Raw genomic sequence first — 16,009 nt, 5'->3', positions numbered from 1 at the left:
TATGCAAACTCCCACTGTCCTTTCAGTTGAGTCTGGTAAGAGAGAGCAGAACAAACAGCACACAAAATACACAGCTCATCATAGTACAGTCTAGTTGCCTTGGAATCATCTTTTCTTGTCCCATTTGGATTATTAAACTTTAATAAGACAGTGTAATTGATATGCATCAGCATGTGTCTAACACTTTGACAGCATTTCACAATTTTCTGACAAGTGTGTTGAATAATAATCTGTAGGAAAAGAGTAAAAAACTTGAAATTGAATCTTTATAATCAGAGAACCCTATATTTTTGTTACAAGTAATTCCCTTATTATTTTACTCAAGAAATATTTCTTAAATTTCACTATATAACAAGCACTTGTTGGGCATTTGTCTTCATTATCATTATCATCGTCCTCCTCCTCTTCCTTCTTCTTCTTCTTTTTTGGAGAAATCACATGGTTCATTATAGCTATTCTAGGAGCACAGCTTATAAAGTTGTTTGTTTTGTTGTCAGTTTATCTACAAGTATATTTTCAAGCCCACATCATTTTTCTTTGTGATTTTTTTTTTTAAATTTGGAAATGTCAGTTAAAGCATCAAGGGATTCACAGCAGAACAGAGCCAAATGTTAAGGATAGGCAAGAAGATTCAATGAAATCTGAATCATTGGTCCTTGATCTCCCTACTCACACTATCATATTCAGTGGTCCATATGGAAACCACCATAGTTAATGGACATCTATTGGATATGGCTAACTGTTGAGTCTCTTAGGGCCCTGATTACTATTTCCTCTACCTGACATCAGTTACCTTTTTGATTCAACAGAGTTTGGAATTGATTATTTGGCATACTTGCCGAAAGCATAAGGTTATTCTACAGTCACACATTGTCTATCACACACACACACACACACACACACACACACACACACATTTTTCTACCCTTAAATTAAAGGCATATGTTTACTAGAAGAGGAGAGAAGACTCTAATGAGCTTGTACAGTAAAAGCAATAATAATAATCATAATAAAATTAACTGATTCCACCCTGGAGGGATTATGTTTTTATCTGATATGCACAGAGCTGTAGCAGGATTGGTACCAGTTTGCATTTTAATAAATGACAGATTGCCGTTAAATTATTTGGTGAATGTTGTAAAACTTTGGAGTGATGTATGGGTAGGCAAAGATAGTGGAGGAAGCTTATTTAAAATCAGTTCCTCTTAATGAGAATTTATTTGAACTGATATTTATTTTAAAAGTCTTCCCTCCAGATTTGATATACCCTGATGGAACTCTATGTACTTAGAACTTTAGCAAAACTAAGAAGTGACTTGCCAAGTATGTCCAATGTAATGTCATCCATTTTGGAAACAGATGTGTGCCTTTCATGAATACATATGCAGTTTCATGTTCCATAATTCCCTCAAAGTTATATGACACTAAAGAGTCCGATTTTTAGATTACTATATTAGTGTGAATTATGATGCATTTTTATGGGGAGTGCTGAATTCTATTCTAATCTTGTGTGGTACAAAATCCAAATATTTATTGCCACTTTGTTTTTATTTATAGTGTAGAGATTCATTAATAACTGAAAGTTGTGAAATTAACTTTTGCAAATCCCATTCTAAATCCCTCTGTTAAACTATTCTACTCATGCATTAACCAGATATTAATAATTTATTTTCTGTGTGTTTATTTTGCTCTGTTTACTGTGACTGATAGATTAACTAGTGGAGGTGATAGGGGGTGTATGGTAAGTGAGGGCCCTAGACATTGTTTACTAGATGCTGGACATTTCTGTTAAGCAAAGATAAAAGTACATAGAGATTGGATTAGGTCAAGTTAAAGTCTATGCCAATCTGGAGTTTTTGTGTTCATACATATAGATTTCAGAAAGCTGATAGGGAGAACGAAGAGATCAGTTTCCTTCCACATACCAGAAGTCATCAGAAAAGAAAGGCCATGTGTCATTAACATGAGTAAATTGAACAGAGCTGATAATAGCCAATGATGTTTATCATTTCCATAGCAAAGTTTTTAGACCACTTGGCCTGTACCCACATTCTTCATCACGTGTTTGATGATGAGTACAGTCAAACCTAATATTCAGAGCTATAGACATCAGAACTCTCACGGCAAGCTAGTTAGGCATTAAAATGAGCTCATAGGAACACCAGTTTATGGATGTATAGACTGAGTCTTGGCAAAGTGGATAACGTGGCCATTAAGAAACATGACTGGTTCAGGCTCATGTCTGCCTCCCTCCAAAGCCTGCATTTGTTGCCACTGTGTGATATTGCCTCCTGTCCAATAGATCATGCAGGCCCATTTGAAAACATTCAACAGATTTGTGGTCATGAAGATGACCACTGCAACAAAGAGCTGGCTTCTCTGAATTTCCAGGGAACTTATAATCCAAGCAGCTGATTAGGTGTATCCTGTACTTTGACTGTATTGTTTTTTTTTTTTCTTCACATTTGGAGGAGGCCTGGAATGGTGTGCAGAGTAGTTACCTTGCTCAGTTTGGTCACTCTCTAGTATTTAATAAATCAAGTTACTAAGTTGTTATAACTTCCATGTCCCTGAGAAAAGACTGTGATGGTTCCTTCTTTATGGAGCCATTGTGAAGACTGAATAAGATCTCACATATGAAGTTCTCAGCCTGGCTGCTGGTCTCCTTAGAGGAAGGGCAAGATTTGATGCATCTTTAAGGACTCCAGATTATTCACCACAGAGACATTAAAAAAAAAATGAGCCTAATGCTGATTGTTAATGTTTTCAAGTATAAATTATTTTGGTCTAAGACTAAATATTTATGGGTAGAAATATTTATATATATGTATATGTATATATATGATTTTCTTGATTTCACAATAATATGGGATAATCCATAAGATCAAGGTCATTGCTTCTTGTGCTAGAATCCTATGACATCATTCAAGCCCCACTGTGGGCTATAGATAGGGAAAGATTGTTACTCTTTTAGAGTTGAGTTGGCAGTTGGAATCAGCTCACAGTGAGAACTCTCTCATTTAAAACTAACTTAGAGGAGAGTATAAACTTTGCATTATTGCTGGAATATTCTGCTATCCTCATGTCCAAGTGCTTTTCCAAACATTTGCAGTAAATTCTTTTCATACTCTTGATGATAATAAATGTTTTTATTCTCTATGAAAGGAATTTTTCAAGTTTTACTCCCTCAATATAAATTTAAAGATAATAGTATATTTTTAAGAAGTTTCAGAACGGGTACTTAATTTTGGAAATGTCATTGCTGAGCACAGTGGCACACGCCTACAATCCCAGCCACCCAGGAGAGTAAGGCAGAAGGATTGTAAGTTCAAGGCCAATGTTGGCAATTTAGCAAGACCTTATCTCAAAATAAAAAGAATTTAAAGGACGGGGGATGTAGCTCACAATGTTAGAGCACCCCTGGGTTCAATCTCCAGTACCGCCAAAAACAAACAAACAAAAACATGTCCTTCCAATTTCATAACCCTGGCTCTCCTGAAAGTCTGGTTTTTCTTTTTGTCTGCAATAATCCAACATGTAGAGACTTTTGGCAGGTATGAGAATCACTTTTCTTCTCCAAAAAATGGGAATTCTGGTATGGCAGATATACCAAGAACAGCTGTGTTGGTGCTACAAATTATTGAATGTGATTATTTCAGAGAGCATACGACATGCACATGTACATTTTTAGCTGCTTGGAATGAGTACTTGAGAACCCTCCTCTGCATGTTTCCCCATCTAACCACTGTTAATAGTCTCCATACCATGGGAAAACAGCTTGCACAGTGCTCAAAGCTTAAAGGGCTGTTGCCTCTATGTGTGAACAGAAGTATATAATATCCTCTGTCTTTTTAAATTTAAATTAATTTTTTTCTTTTAAATACATAAAACGATAAAATGTACATACCAATGGGGCACCATCTGATGTTTTCATACATGTAGACATCATGTAATGTTTAAATCAGATTAAGTGTATCTATCATTTTAAACATTTCTTTATGGTAAAAAAATGTTCAAAATCTGTTCTTCTGGGCTTTTGAGATTACTTGAGTCTTGCTGTATTTAGTCAGCTTTCATTGCTGTAACAAGATACCTGAGAAAAAGAATTTAAAAGGAGGAAAAATTTGGCTTATAGTTTCAGAGTTTTCAGTTCATTGTTGCTTGGCTTCATTATGTTTAGGCCTGTGGTCACACAGAAAATCATGACCACCAAGAGTGTGTGCTGGAGTAAAGCTGCTTACCTCAAGGCAGCCAGGAAGCAAAGGTAGCTTGTTTTTATAACAAAGCCCCTCCCCCAAATCATCCATTCATGAGGTCACAGCCTTCATGATCCAATCACCTTCCAAAAGACCCCACCTTGACACTACTGAATTAGGGCCAAGCCGTCAATGTATAAGCTTTTGGGGAACATTTAAGATCCAAACTGTAATAATTGCTGAGACTTCTGTGAGTCAAATGAGGAAGATGAGGTTTGAGATAAAACAGAATTGGCCTGTAGGAATTGACCATAGGTAGAACTTAAAAGCAGACAATTATTTGGAAACTTTGGGTTTGGCAGAAGAGATAAGGTAGAATGGGTGGATGTTTTGCTTTTAAAAATTTTTTTCTCCAATCTGCTTTTGTTAAGCTGTGTTTTCCTTATTATGTTACTGAGTATTTTTAGGAACACCCAGTATTGCTACTAGTCAGGGAAATCAGCATTGGATAAGGCAAGATCAAGTGCATGTACAGAATATCAGAAGGTTATAGAAATAAAATTTTTTCCTCAAAAGTATATGTATTTGCAAGAGTAAATACACCCAGTTTTTGTTACCTAAAAGACATTCTATTACCTTTTGCATGAAAGACTGATTTTCCTCTGGTTATGCTGTAAAAATAAATGAAGTAAAAGAAGTTCACGCTATTGTAATGTGCTGTCAGGAGCAAGCGCCACCCTGCTGTGCGATTTTGTGATAAAGTGTAAGAAACTGCTAAGTATATAAGCCCTCAGTGTCAATCCTTCTAAAGAAAGGGCATCTCTGAAAACAGGATTGATTCTACTCAGCCTTTAGTGAGTTGATGCTTTCCTGAATTTATGTGCTAGCAGATGTGGTAGATAAACAACTCTTTTGTTTGTTTGTTTGTTTGTTTTGTTTTGTTTTGGGGTTAAAACCCAGGGCCCTATAAATGTTAAACACACACTCTACTGCTGAGGTACACCCTTAGCTGCAACCCATCTTTTTCTTTCTATTTAACACAATAAACATAAAATTAGCTGTTTACAGGAGTTTGATGGTGGAGAGTTCTGCATTTGTAGCACTGAATATTCTTTTTGCTAGTCTTCAACTACATGACTCAATATTTCCAAGTGTCACTTTTGAAAATTAAGTTAAATTCACCCTGAATTTAATGCAATATGTTGTCCATTCATGGACTAGAACATTCACAGTTTTTGTGAAAAGATCCTAAACATAGATTATAAATGGGATTTTAACAGTTTTTCATTTTTAGTTAAAAAGTAAATTTTGATTTTTAAAAAAATAATTTCAAATTTGTCATTTTACTAGAAATACTTCCCACAGCCATCACTAGCAACTGACTCCATAATCATTATTGGGCTCTCTATTTTTAATCAAAAAAAAAGTGAAGCCAACTGCATTTGGTATGCTCAGGAAGCATATAAAACGGGTTTTCATTTGTGTATGATAAAATTAATATGGTTGCTAATAACTCCACCTAATATTTTTCATTGTATTATTAAAAGGTCAAAAGAACATAAAAACATCACTTCACATACTTGGCCTAGCAACCTATTGTAAGCACAGTATCAGAATCAGAGCAACTGCTAAGACTAAAATGATGGGTGAGTGTGAGAAGGAGAAAAAAGATGAGGAGACAGAAATGAAGAGAAATGGGTCACTATTCACATAAGCTTTCTTCCACTTTTAGTGTATTTCTCCCCCGCCCTCCCCCAGAGAAGTAGAAAATAAATATATCCATAGTTTCAATCTTTCTCATCCACCATCCTTTGGTAGGTAGGTAGTTGAAAAAAGACAAGAGACTGTGGCTGAGCATTGGCTGAGAATCATGGAGACACCCTAAAGATTGCTTTTGGTAAGTCAGTCTGGAGATGTTTAGACAGTCCTTCCCCTGAGGCCAATTGAAGGCCCTGGGGGCAGCTTTGAAAACTGAAGCAGATACAGGAAGACTGAGACAGTAGCAGGGGCAGGGCCTGGTGCTGAAACAGGTGCTGACATCAGCAGGTGATGGGCCCTTGGATCAGCTGCGGAGAGCTGTGGAGAGCTGTTGGTTGACCTTTAGGGAGCTATTGTTTCCCATTGGGTAGCATTCCTGGGAATTTTGTTTGGAAACAAGAGGAATTATTGAACCATTGGCTGTACTCAAATGACCAAATAAATAAACTATAATTAATGACAGTTTGGTTTTTGAAACCCTCTGTTTACCTTAATTATCCTGAGAAGCAGAATCAAGTGAAACCTGCATACTCTTCCTGTTGGACCTTTCCAGCTGTGGGTAGATCATAAAAACATAAGAGTCCCACATGCTTGTGTTCTGGATGAGGATGAGGGGCCTGGAGTTTAGTATCTTGTTGTAGGCTTGTTCCTGTTCAAAGCAGCGCATAAGCTCCAGATTCGTAAACCTCACAGACCAGGTCTCTTTAGTCCTTAAAAACATCTCATGTCTGTCTTATTCAAGTCCATTGAAAGGGAAAGGGTGGCCCACTTTATCATCTGGGTTCATACAATTGATTTGCTTGCCCTTGGTCTTCATCTTCCTCAAATGAACTGATTAAAGAAAAAAAAATCTCAGAATTTCATAAGCTGTATCCCAAAGATGTCTTATTACATCTGTACCATGACTTCATTCTCTATGCGCATTTCAAAGAATGCTTTCTTCACCAAGATAGACCAGTTTCCTCTCCAAGGTTCTGGGAGTGGTGAGGCCATCTGCTCCTGATTAGTGTTCAATTGCTGACTTTCTTTCTTTTCTGGGTATTTTTCAGGTCATGTTAATCATTTATCCGATGAATGATAATGATTTAAAAAGTTATGAAAATTAATTCACGAAAGCACTGTTTGAGAATTCTGGGACAAACATCTTTTGTGAATGCCGAAGCAGTTTGTAGAAGTTTTTATTTGTTCATTTTCTTTTTTGGTGGTTTTTTAGTTTAGTTTTGTTATTTATCTTTGCCATTGCATGTATTTCAAGATCAGGCCCATTTCCTTCAGTGAATGTTGTTCAAGAAGGAAGATATGTTGTGGAAATGGAGCTTTAAAAAGATACCCAGTTCTCCTCATATCTAAGCTACTGAGTTGTTAGTTGCAGGTGTCCTGTGTCTCCCACATCTGTCCCCCTTATCCCTGGAAGCCCAGTGTCCATGGAGCATGGAGAATGGAATACCCCTGCCACACCTAGGAGCTGACAGAGAGGTCTGTGTTTTTTAACCACTGAGGACAGGAATGTGTAAAAACTGGGGAGAGGATAGCATGGGGCTTTAGTAAATTAGGCATTTGGGTTTTACTTGGAGAACATCACAGATAAATGAAAGAAGTTTCTCATTCTGAGGGTTATTCTGTCATGTCTCTTCATGTCGATATACACACATACATAGATTCTGGTCAGACATGGGGTCCTTATCTCTTGTCTCCATGATGTTTTGGTTAAATGATGCAGGGACCATTAATGTGTCTCAGCTTCCTAATTTGTAAAAATCCATATAATAATATCTACCTTTCTGGCATTACTCTACATTTTACTCTTAATTGGGTAATAATAGAATTCATACATTATCATTTCCTTCCTCCTTTTTGTATTGCAAGAGATCTCCCTTATTTATTTAAGATTCTTTAAGAAGCCTTGCTAAGCAACACAGGAGGAGAAAGTCATATTAAAGTATCAAATAAAATAACTTCATTGGCTAAAAAGTAATCACACCATGTAACGAAACAAAACTTAGCTTTTGGTGTATGATTGAATTGGTAATCCGGCATAAAGTGGCCTTTTCTGACCTTCTGAGCCACAAGAAAAACTAGTTCCTCTCTATCCTTTAAAAATAATGCTTATGGGGTAATATAAATTGATTTTTGTAGGGCACACATAAGAAAAAACACATGCACATTTAGATACACAATGAAAAAGACTATTTAGTGTTTGGTTGAATGGATCCTGCATGGATTTCACAATATCTTTTGCCTTAAGTTCATTAACTTTTAAGTTGGCACTCAATTAAATCAAAGGGTTTTTTTTTTTTTTCATTCAGAGCCATATTTAAATAACCAATTGCACTCATAATATTTACCATGCTAGAAAACATCATTATTTCCTACAGGAAATATGTATCTGGGAATTCTTTTTTTAATATAATATTATGCCCACCTTCCTTTCTACCTGCATACTACATAATGATTTAATTTTTAAGTTACTCTGAATTGAAGGGCAATATCCAGATTTTTTTCTTTACCACATGTTTTGGTTTCTGAATATTTCACCCTAATAAAAAACCCCTGTGCATCTGCAGTAAATAAATCTGTGAATTGCTAATTGTTTCAAATTAACCCCATAGATCTTTAGCAGCTGTCTTTATGGCATTTTCAGACCACAAATTCAGCCTGTGTATTTCTGGGACTTTGATCATAAATCATACACACAGGCATAAAGGTCATATTGCCTCATGGATGGAATGATATCTGCATCTGTACTCTGTCTCCTTTGTGAGGGGCAGGGCACTGTTCATCTCCTTCTCTCTTCTTCTTCAGTCAGCTTGGGCTGCCTTAACAAAATATCACAGACTGAGCAGATCAAGCAAAAGAAATATATTGTCTCACAATTCTAGAGTCTGGAAGTGCAAGGTCAATGTATCAGGACAGCTGAGTTCTGATGAAGCCTCCTCTCTGGATATGAATTCTCAGATACATATTTCTTCCACACAGACACCTTCATGGAAGCCTCTCCTCTGTGCCCACACACCCTGTTCTTTGCTTCTTAATAGGACACCTGGCCTATTATTTTCGGCCCCACACTTTAACCTTGATTACCTCACTAGTGATCCTCCTAGAAATGCACTCTTATTGGGCCTTCGGGCATGCACATATGAATTTGGAGGAACACAGTTTATTCTGTAGCACTCTTAAAGGACTGTGCCAGATATCTCCCCTTCAACCCTCAGGTCTTCTCTCCACAAGCTCTGGGCCGGAAGGACACTGATGCCCATGACCTCTGTCTATGGACTCCTAGTTCACTGGCTTCTGGCAGGATTGGGCCCATGGAGTACACTGGAGGGAAATAGATATGGGAGGAGGGGATTGGGGCTTCAGTCCATGTGCTGCCCACCTCCCTGCAGGGTCAATGTGGGATAGTGTGTTCCTGACCAATTCCTGCTAGTCCCTCTATCTTCAGCCCCGGGGACTCTCATGTCCTCATGTCCCTTCAGACCTGGAGATGTTTAGTGAACACACTCTGTCCTTGGGGGCTTTCCTGTTCCATTGTAAAGTGAATCCTTTGAATTGTCCCTTTAATAGAAGGATGTCTCCTCTGGAAGGAACATTTTCAGAGCATCAGCGACCAACTGTCCTTGTCCCCCAGACCTCTCTCAATCCAGTGGCTCCTCAAAGGACTCTTTAACAGTGTCACTGTTCCTCCATAGTGATTTTACTTGTGGGTTCTGCCAGAATAGGAAAAACAGTCTTTATACTTCTGAGGGAGCCCCACTAGAGTTGGAATTTCCAGGGAAATTTTGGTTTGGAATCAATGTCTTTTGGTGCTAAGGAAAAGGCATATATCCTTTATTAATTCTAATTCTCCCACTAAGTCTGCAGTGAACTTGGAACTGGTCTGCTTTTAGATCCTAATGTCAAGCTGAAATAAAGACACAGGAGATTTGGCTGAAAACAGAATAATAACCACTAGACCTCTTTTTGCCCCTGTCTATTGTAAGGGTTAAAGGCACAGACTTTGGCTCTGGTATTTCAGGTTTGGCTCTGGAATTAGCAAGCCTTTCTCAGATGCCTCTCAGTTTGCGCATCTGTAAAACGATGATAATATAGACTTGGATAGTGCAGAATAAAACTTGTACCGTTCTTGGTGCAGGTTTCTAGAAATTTTGACCTCTGTTGTTTTTGGTACGCAGTAGACTTTCTATGAGTAAAAACCCTTTCAATCATAGTGTTAAAAAAATTACCCCCTGAAGAGAGGAAAGTTTATTTCTCAAAATAGTTCATGGTTGGGGCTGGGGTGTGGCTTAGTGGTAGAGCGCTTGCCTAGCATGTATGAGGCACTGGGTTCGATTCTCAGCACCACGTACAAATAAATAAAATAAATGTCCATAAATAACCAAAAAAATTTAAGAAAGTAGTTCATGGTCTTGGAAGGTTGATATAAAAAGGGAAATAAAAATATTTTCTAAGCTTACCAACCAGGATTACTTCTTGTCCATTGTCACCGTATGGTAGACTACATGTCTAACGTGCATACACACAGGCACGCACATTTTTTTCTAAACTGAAAACATACTTTTCTTTTTGCAGTCTACATTTGTAACTACATCATAAAAACAAAAGTACTTTCTGAATGTTTTCTTAAATCAAATTACTTTTTGAAGATATTTTAATAGAATTTTATACGTGGGCACACAATTCATAATTTTACCTAGATCAGTCAGTGGATGTGATTGTATCTGCTACTCTTTCCATTGCCTTGTGGTTCCTAATCTATCATGCATTGTGTTGTTTAAGTGAGGTGGGGTTTTTGTGCCATGGCATGGGCTCTCTTGACTTGCCAAGAGAACATCCTTTAGGTCTGCAATGTAGCCCCTCAGTGCCTGATTGAGAGGGAAGTTGTTGGTGATGAATGAGTTGGAACATTCTTTTCTCTCTGCCTTTTTTTTTTCTTTGTCTCTGAGATCTAGATGTGAGTCAGTCACAAGAGTTTCTGTCCCAGTACACACACCAAGGTGAGGTATAATTTCTGCTTGCGATTGACAAAGCATTCAGTGAGATTCTTAGCTAATGACGGCATGGCGAGTTTTGTATTTTGCTCTGTCTCATGGGTATCATGATAGGAAGCTGAAGGATGGTGAGCCAGGTCCAGGCCCAGTGTCCAGCAGCAACAGCAGCCGGAGTTGATTCCCCCCTCTCTTTATGGCTTTCTCCCCATTCCTGTGTAATCATATTGCATTTTCCAAGTTGAAGGACAAAACCTGTGTTCTGGTTAGTCAAATCATGTCATAAATATTCTATTTCTTGAGAATTCAAGGTCAGAGAGAGTTTATCTGGATACTCCAGATTCTTTATCATCTCTTTTGCTTTGGCTCTTTTCCCAGAAGTTCCAAGACAACATCTTAAATACTTTTCCCTCCACCTGTAGCAAGAAATACAAGGCCTTGAAGGAAGAAAGAGACTCAGCCATCAACAGTTACGTGACTTTGGTTCTTACTTCCTGACTCAAAAATGATGCATTTGGCCTAGATGTCCTCCAATATGCCTTCTGGTTTTAAAATGATAAAACTTACTTAGGATTTCAACTACAGCTATTCCCAGAAATATTTCTTATTTTGACTTATTTCAGTTTTCTCCTGAAAACATCATCTTATCGAACCAGAGTTGCTTTACTTCATGCATCTGCATTCTACTTTACTTCCATTCTTTAATTACTTAGGGCCTTAAGAGAATCTTTTAACTATCTTATTTTAAGTGACCAAATTTCAGCATACAGAACGTGTCTCTGTCTCCTAGCATTGTAAGAAAAAAAAGTTAACATATCTGGTTGAAGAAGTTATCTGTGGCCAAATACATTTGGAAATTACATTAGAGTTTACACCGTTCTCAGAATTTTGAAATGAGCATTCACTCATTAAAGGTTCTTAGAAGTTTTGCAATAAAGAAGGTTACTTAAGATTAACTCAGGGATTCCAAAATATATGTAATCTTGAAATCCTTTACTATTATAGTGTTATTAGCATGCCTCAGTAATCAGCATCCACACCATGAATGGGGGAGGTTGGCTCTAGAAAGAATTGCATAGTTGGTACATAGTTCTGCTGCTCACTGACAATGGGATTCAGCATAAATGCATAACCTCTCTAGAACTTGTGCTCCTCAAATATAAAACAATGATGCATAATCACACCTACTTCATGGTGGATATGAAGATTTAAAGCAATATTATATGACTAAGGGGGTCACAACTAATAACATTCCAATTCTGGGGTCTGGCTATCTGGATTCAAATTTTGGCCCTACTATATAGGTAACCTTAGAAACACCATTTAACTTCTGTACCCCATTTCCTCATTTGTACAATGGGAACAAAAATTTCACAAATATTTTAAGGTTGTTGAAAGAATTCAATCCAATTCAGGAAAAGCATTTAGAATTTTTCTCAGTCCATAAATTGTAGCCATTATTAGTATATTCACTGGTGCTTTGGATACTTGCATGACTGTTTCAGTTTATTGAAATAACTCCTCTTACCCCCTCTGAATGCTGTTTAAATACAGTGAATATTATTGACATCCTGCACACATCTAATTTTGCCCTGTTTTTTTTCTGATCTTCTCTCCATCTAGTGTTGTGGTTCTCATCTTTTCACACCATCATTTAGCTCTCTCTCTTTGTCAACAGGGGCGGAGAGGCCTTGGCTCTGTGTTTGTCTGGGCATCTGGCAATGGTGGAAGGAGCAAAGACCACTGCTCCTGTGATGGCTACACCAATAGCATCTATACCATCTCCATCAGCAGCACAGCAGAGAGTGGAAAGAAACCTTGGTACCTGGAAGAGTGTTCATCTACACTAGCCACAACCTATAGCAGCGGAGAGTCCTACGACAAGAAAATAGTATGTGACATTTGCATGTCTCTCATTATCTATTTATTTCATGTTCACTTTGAAATACGAAGAAAGAACCATAAATATATATGTACAAGTAATAGGTGAGATTAGCTGATGATACTTAACACAAGTCATTGTAAATATTGTCATTCTGTTACTAATTCATTGAAAATGCTTGGCTCTATTGTTATAGTCAAAGATTGAATGTAACTTTAGACATGAATAAGCATTGGTTTTATTGAGCAGAAATGATTGGTCCACATTTACATTGTGAATTAGTAGCAGAGCAACTAAAAACTTGACCCATCTCAGTGCCCTATCACTGACTTAACCTTAGCTGCAGTTCTTTGGTGTCTAAGTCCAGCTAATTTGAAAGTATATATAAAAGTATATAAGGAAACTTAGAACCAATCTTTTGCAGATACCAAGGAATGACTTGTATTTATTTAACTTGAACTGTACCTATATAAAAGGTGCTCTGCTTTTTTTTTTTTTCCTTCTCTTTTAATACCAGGGATTGAATCAAAGTGTGCTTAACCACTGAGCCACATCCCCAGCCTGTTATATTTTTATTTTGAGATGGGCTCTCACTAAGTTGCTCAGAGCCTCACTAAGTTGCTGAAGCTGGCTTTGAACTTGTCATCCTTCTGCTTCAGCCTCCCAAGCTGTTGGGATTACAGGTGTGTACCCCCAGAAAAGTGCTTTTCTAAGACTGCAGCATACAGTCTGGATGGAGAAGAACAGAAGTCCTACGAGGTGAACATGTCCTCTTTTCTAGGCAAGCAGCAAAAGGATTAAAAGTTCAGGTTGCCGGTCCAGTCTACATAAGTTTCTTTCACTCTTCAGCTAATTATCAGTTGGGAACTTTGGACAAATTACTTGGTCTTTTTTTCTCAAAGACATTCTTTATAAAATTATTATTTATCCATGTATAGCTCACAGTTATAACTAAGATAATGAGGAAGTCAATAGAAGTGCCTAACCTATTGATGATTAAGGAAGCGCTGACCTTTGGAGTGCCCAACACTGTGCTGGCGATTCTAAGTTTCAGACACCTTTGCTCTTGGTTATTTCTCTGATTGTGGTTTTGTAAACTGTCTCAGAATTTGTCTTTCTAAAGTGGAACAAAGCTGCTCTACCTGATACTTGGTAGCATTTAACCAAGATCCTGCTTTCAGATCTTGCAGAGCCATGCAGGTGTGGCATATAGGAAAGAGAATAGGGCACTGCAGTTTGAACCCCCTAATCCCCAAATCCACCACAAGTGGAAAACTCCGCACCATGAAATTTTGTTTGATGCATAAAATCAAAGTAATTTATATAATTACCTTCAAGCTATGTATATAAAGTGCACAAGAAACATAAAAGAATTTTTTGTGCAGACATGGCTCTCATACCCAATATATCTCATTATGTATATGCAAATTGTCCAAAATCTTTAAAAAATCCACCATCCCATACACTTCCAGTCCAGGCATTTAGGATAAGGAATATTTGACCTGTACCTCCTTCATGTAAAGCATGTTTGGGGGGCAGGGATTGTTCTACCACCAAACTATATCCCTAGCCATTGTTTTTTTTTTTATGTATTTGTTGTTGTTTTGTGTTTTTATTTTGAGACAAGTCTCTCACTGCATTACCTAGGCTGGCTTTGAACTTGTGATTCCTGGCCTCAGCCTCCTGAGTTACTTAGATTACAGGCATGTGCCACCTAGCCTTCTTGTAATTCTTGATCCAAATGTATTCAGTGTCTCTTAACTCCCGCTTGTTATGATTCTTTTTTATGCTTGATTTCTCAACTGCTTTTTACTACCTTTAGTTACATTTTGTAGACTGGCTTACGTAGAAGATGCTTACCCATATACATATCCCCATCTTTCCCTAATTCATCCACATGGCTGGATTTAAAAATATACATGATGGCCTGACAGTGCAGTTCAGTGGTAGAGGACTTGTCTAGTAAGTAAAAGGCCCTGGGTTCGATCCCCAGTCCAAGAAAAAAATAATAATAATAATAATAATAACAAAAATATATGTAAGCCCAACAATCAGTACTTCCACATCATTCATCAGTAAGAATAACTCCAAAACATAAAGTAAAAGATGAAAATGCAGAGATTTAACCCTGTAGAATGTCCTACATCCCCAGCCTTTCCTTTTGTTGTTGTTGTTTTTAGATAGGGTCTCACTAAGTTGCTGAGGCTGGCTCAAACTCACAATCTTCCTGCCTCAGCCTCCCAAGTCTCTGGGATTACAGGCATGCACCACTGTGTCTAGAAAAGTCTGGCTTTCTTAATTAAAAAATGATGCTTCTGTGAGATTTTGCCTTTATTATGGAAATGAAGCTCTTTTGACTGGAATTAGCTCTTTTGCCTCTGTGTCCCCTAATTCATAGTCAGTGTCCACTAGTGCTGAGTCACATTTGTCATTTCCTGTGAAATGGAGGTGATATCAGCACCAAACTCAGAGATTTCCTGAAGCTAGAGGACACTGAGAATAATGACAAGCTGAGCATTGAAGCTCTAAAGCTTGAGGCACTGTTGTTACCGGAGCCAGTAACCTACTGCACCCTGGGAGTGCAGGCTGGTCGTTTTTCCAGCTGCTGTTAACAGAGGTGCTTTTTGCACCTCCGTTTTTCCAACCTAAGAAATACTGTGCTCTGTTCCACCCACTCCATAAAGAAAGGCACTTTGATGGCGAACATGTTAACAGTTTGAACATGAGTGGAACTGGCAGCGACATCAGCCTTTTATGGTCCAGCTGACCCCTTTTCCTTCAAGATGTCAGAATGATGAATAATCCCGCCTTACGCCTGGGACCTTGCTTCCACCAGGCTTTGAACCTAGACGCCTGTGGTCCCTGGGTGATGCCCACATCCTGTTAGTGGCATCTGTGATTGAGTGCTACAGGAATGGCAGTGTCTTCCTTTGTACTGGGCTCCCTTCCCTGAGCCATTCATTTCCTTTTGTCATTTGCAGCCTCTCCAGAAGAGCGCGGTTGTCATTCTTCATTCATACAGCACCTTTGTGATTTGAACCGAGACAGTCACAGAGGACCTGAGGAGAGGGGAAAGAACTCCTCTCAGCTTCTGGGAAAGTACTTTTGTCAAATAAATTGTACTTGTCCTGGACAAAATGCTTTTTCATGGTTTGCAAGCAGGGAAATCTTGTCCCAGGTTTCAAAAC

At 38.0% G+C, this 16,009-nt stretch overlaps 1 protein-coding gene across 3 annotated transcripts in view; it reads left to right on the top strand.

The window, feature by feature from the left end:
* Pcsk5 (proprotein convertase subtilisin/kexin type 5) overlaps window positions 1-16,009 on the top strand; it is a 449,712-nt gene that overhangs the window by 176,945 nt on the left and 256,758 nt on the right. For all 3 annotated transcript variants that reach the window (XM_046459433.2, XM_046459431.2, XM_046459435.2), the window contains exon 8: window positions 12,618-12,830. In XM_046459433.2, coding sequence (XP_046315389.1) covers window positions 12,618-12,830 — 213 coding nt within the window. The remainder of the gene's footprint in view (window positions 1-12,617; window positions 12,831-16,009) is intronic.

This window comes from Marmota monax, unplaced genomic scaffold, assembly GCF_021218885.2.
Source record: "Marmota monax isolate L192 unplaced genomic scaffold, Marmota_monax_Labrador192_F-V1.1 WCK01_AAM20220418_F8-fsc00059, whole genome shotgun sequence".
In the NCBI taxonomy this organism is placed as follows: Eukaryota; Metazoa; Chordata; class Mammalia; order Rodentia; family Sciuridae; genus Marmota; species Marmota monax.
This window is presented reverse-complemented; position numbering and strand designations above follow the sequence as displayed.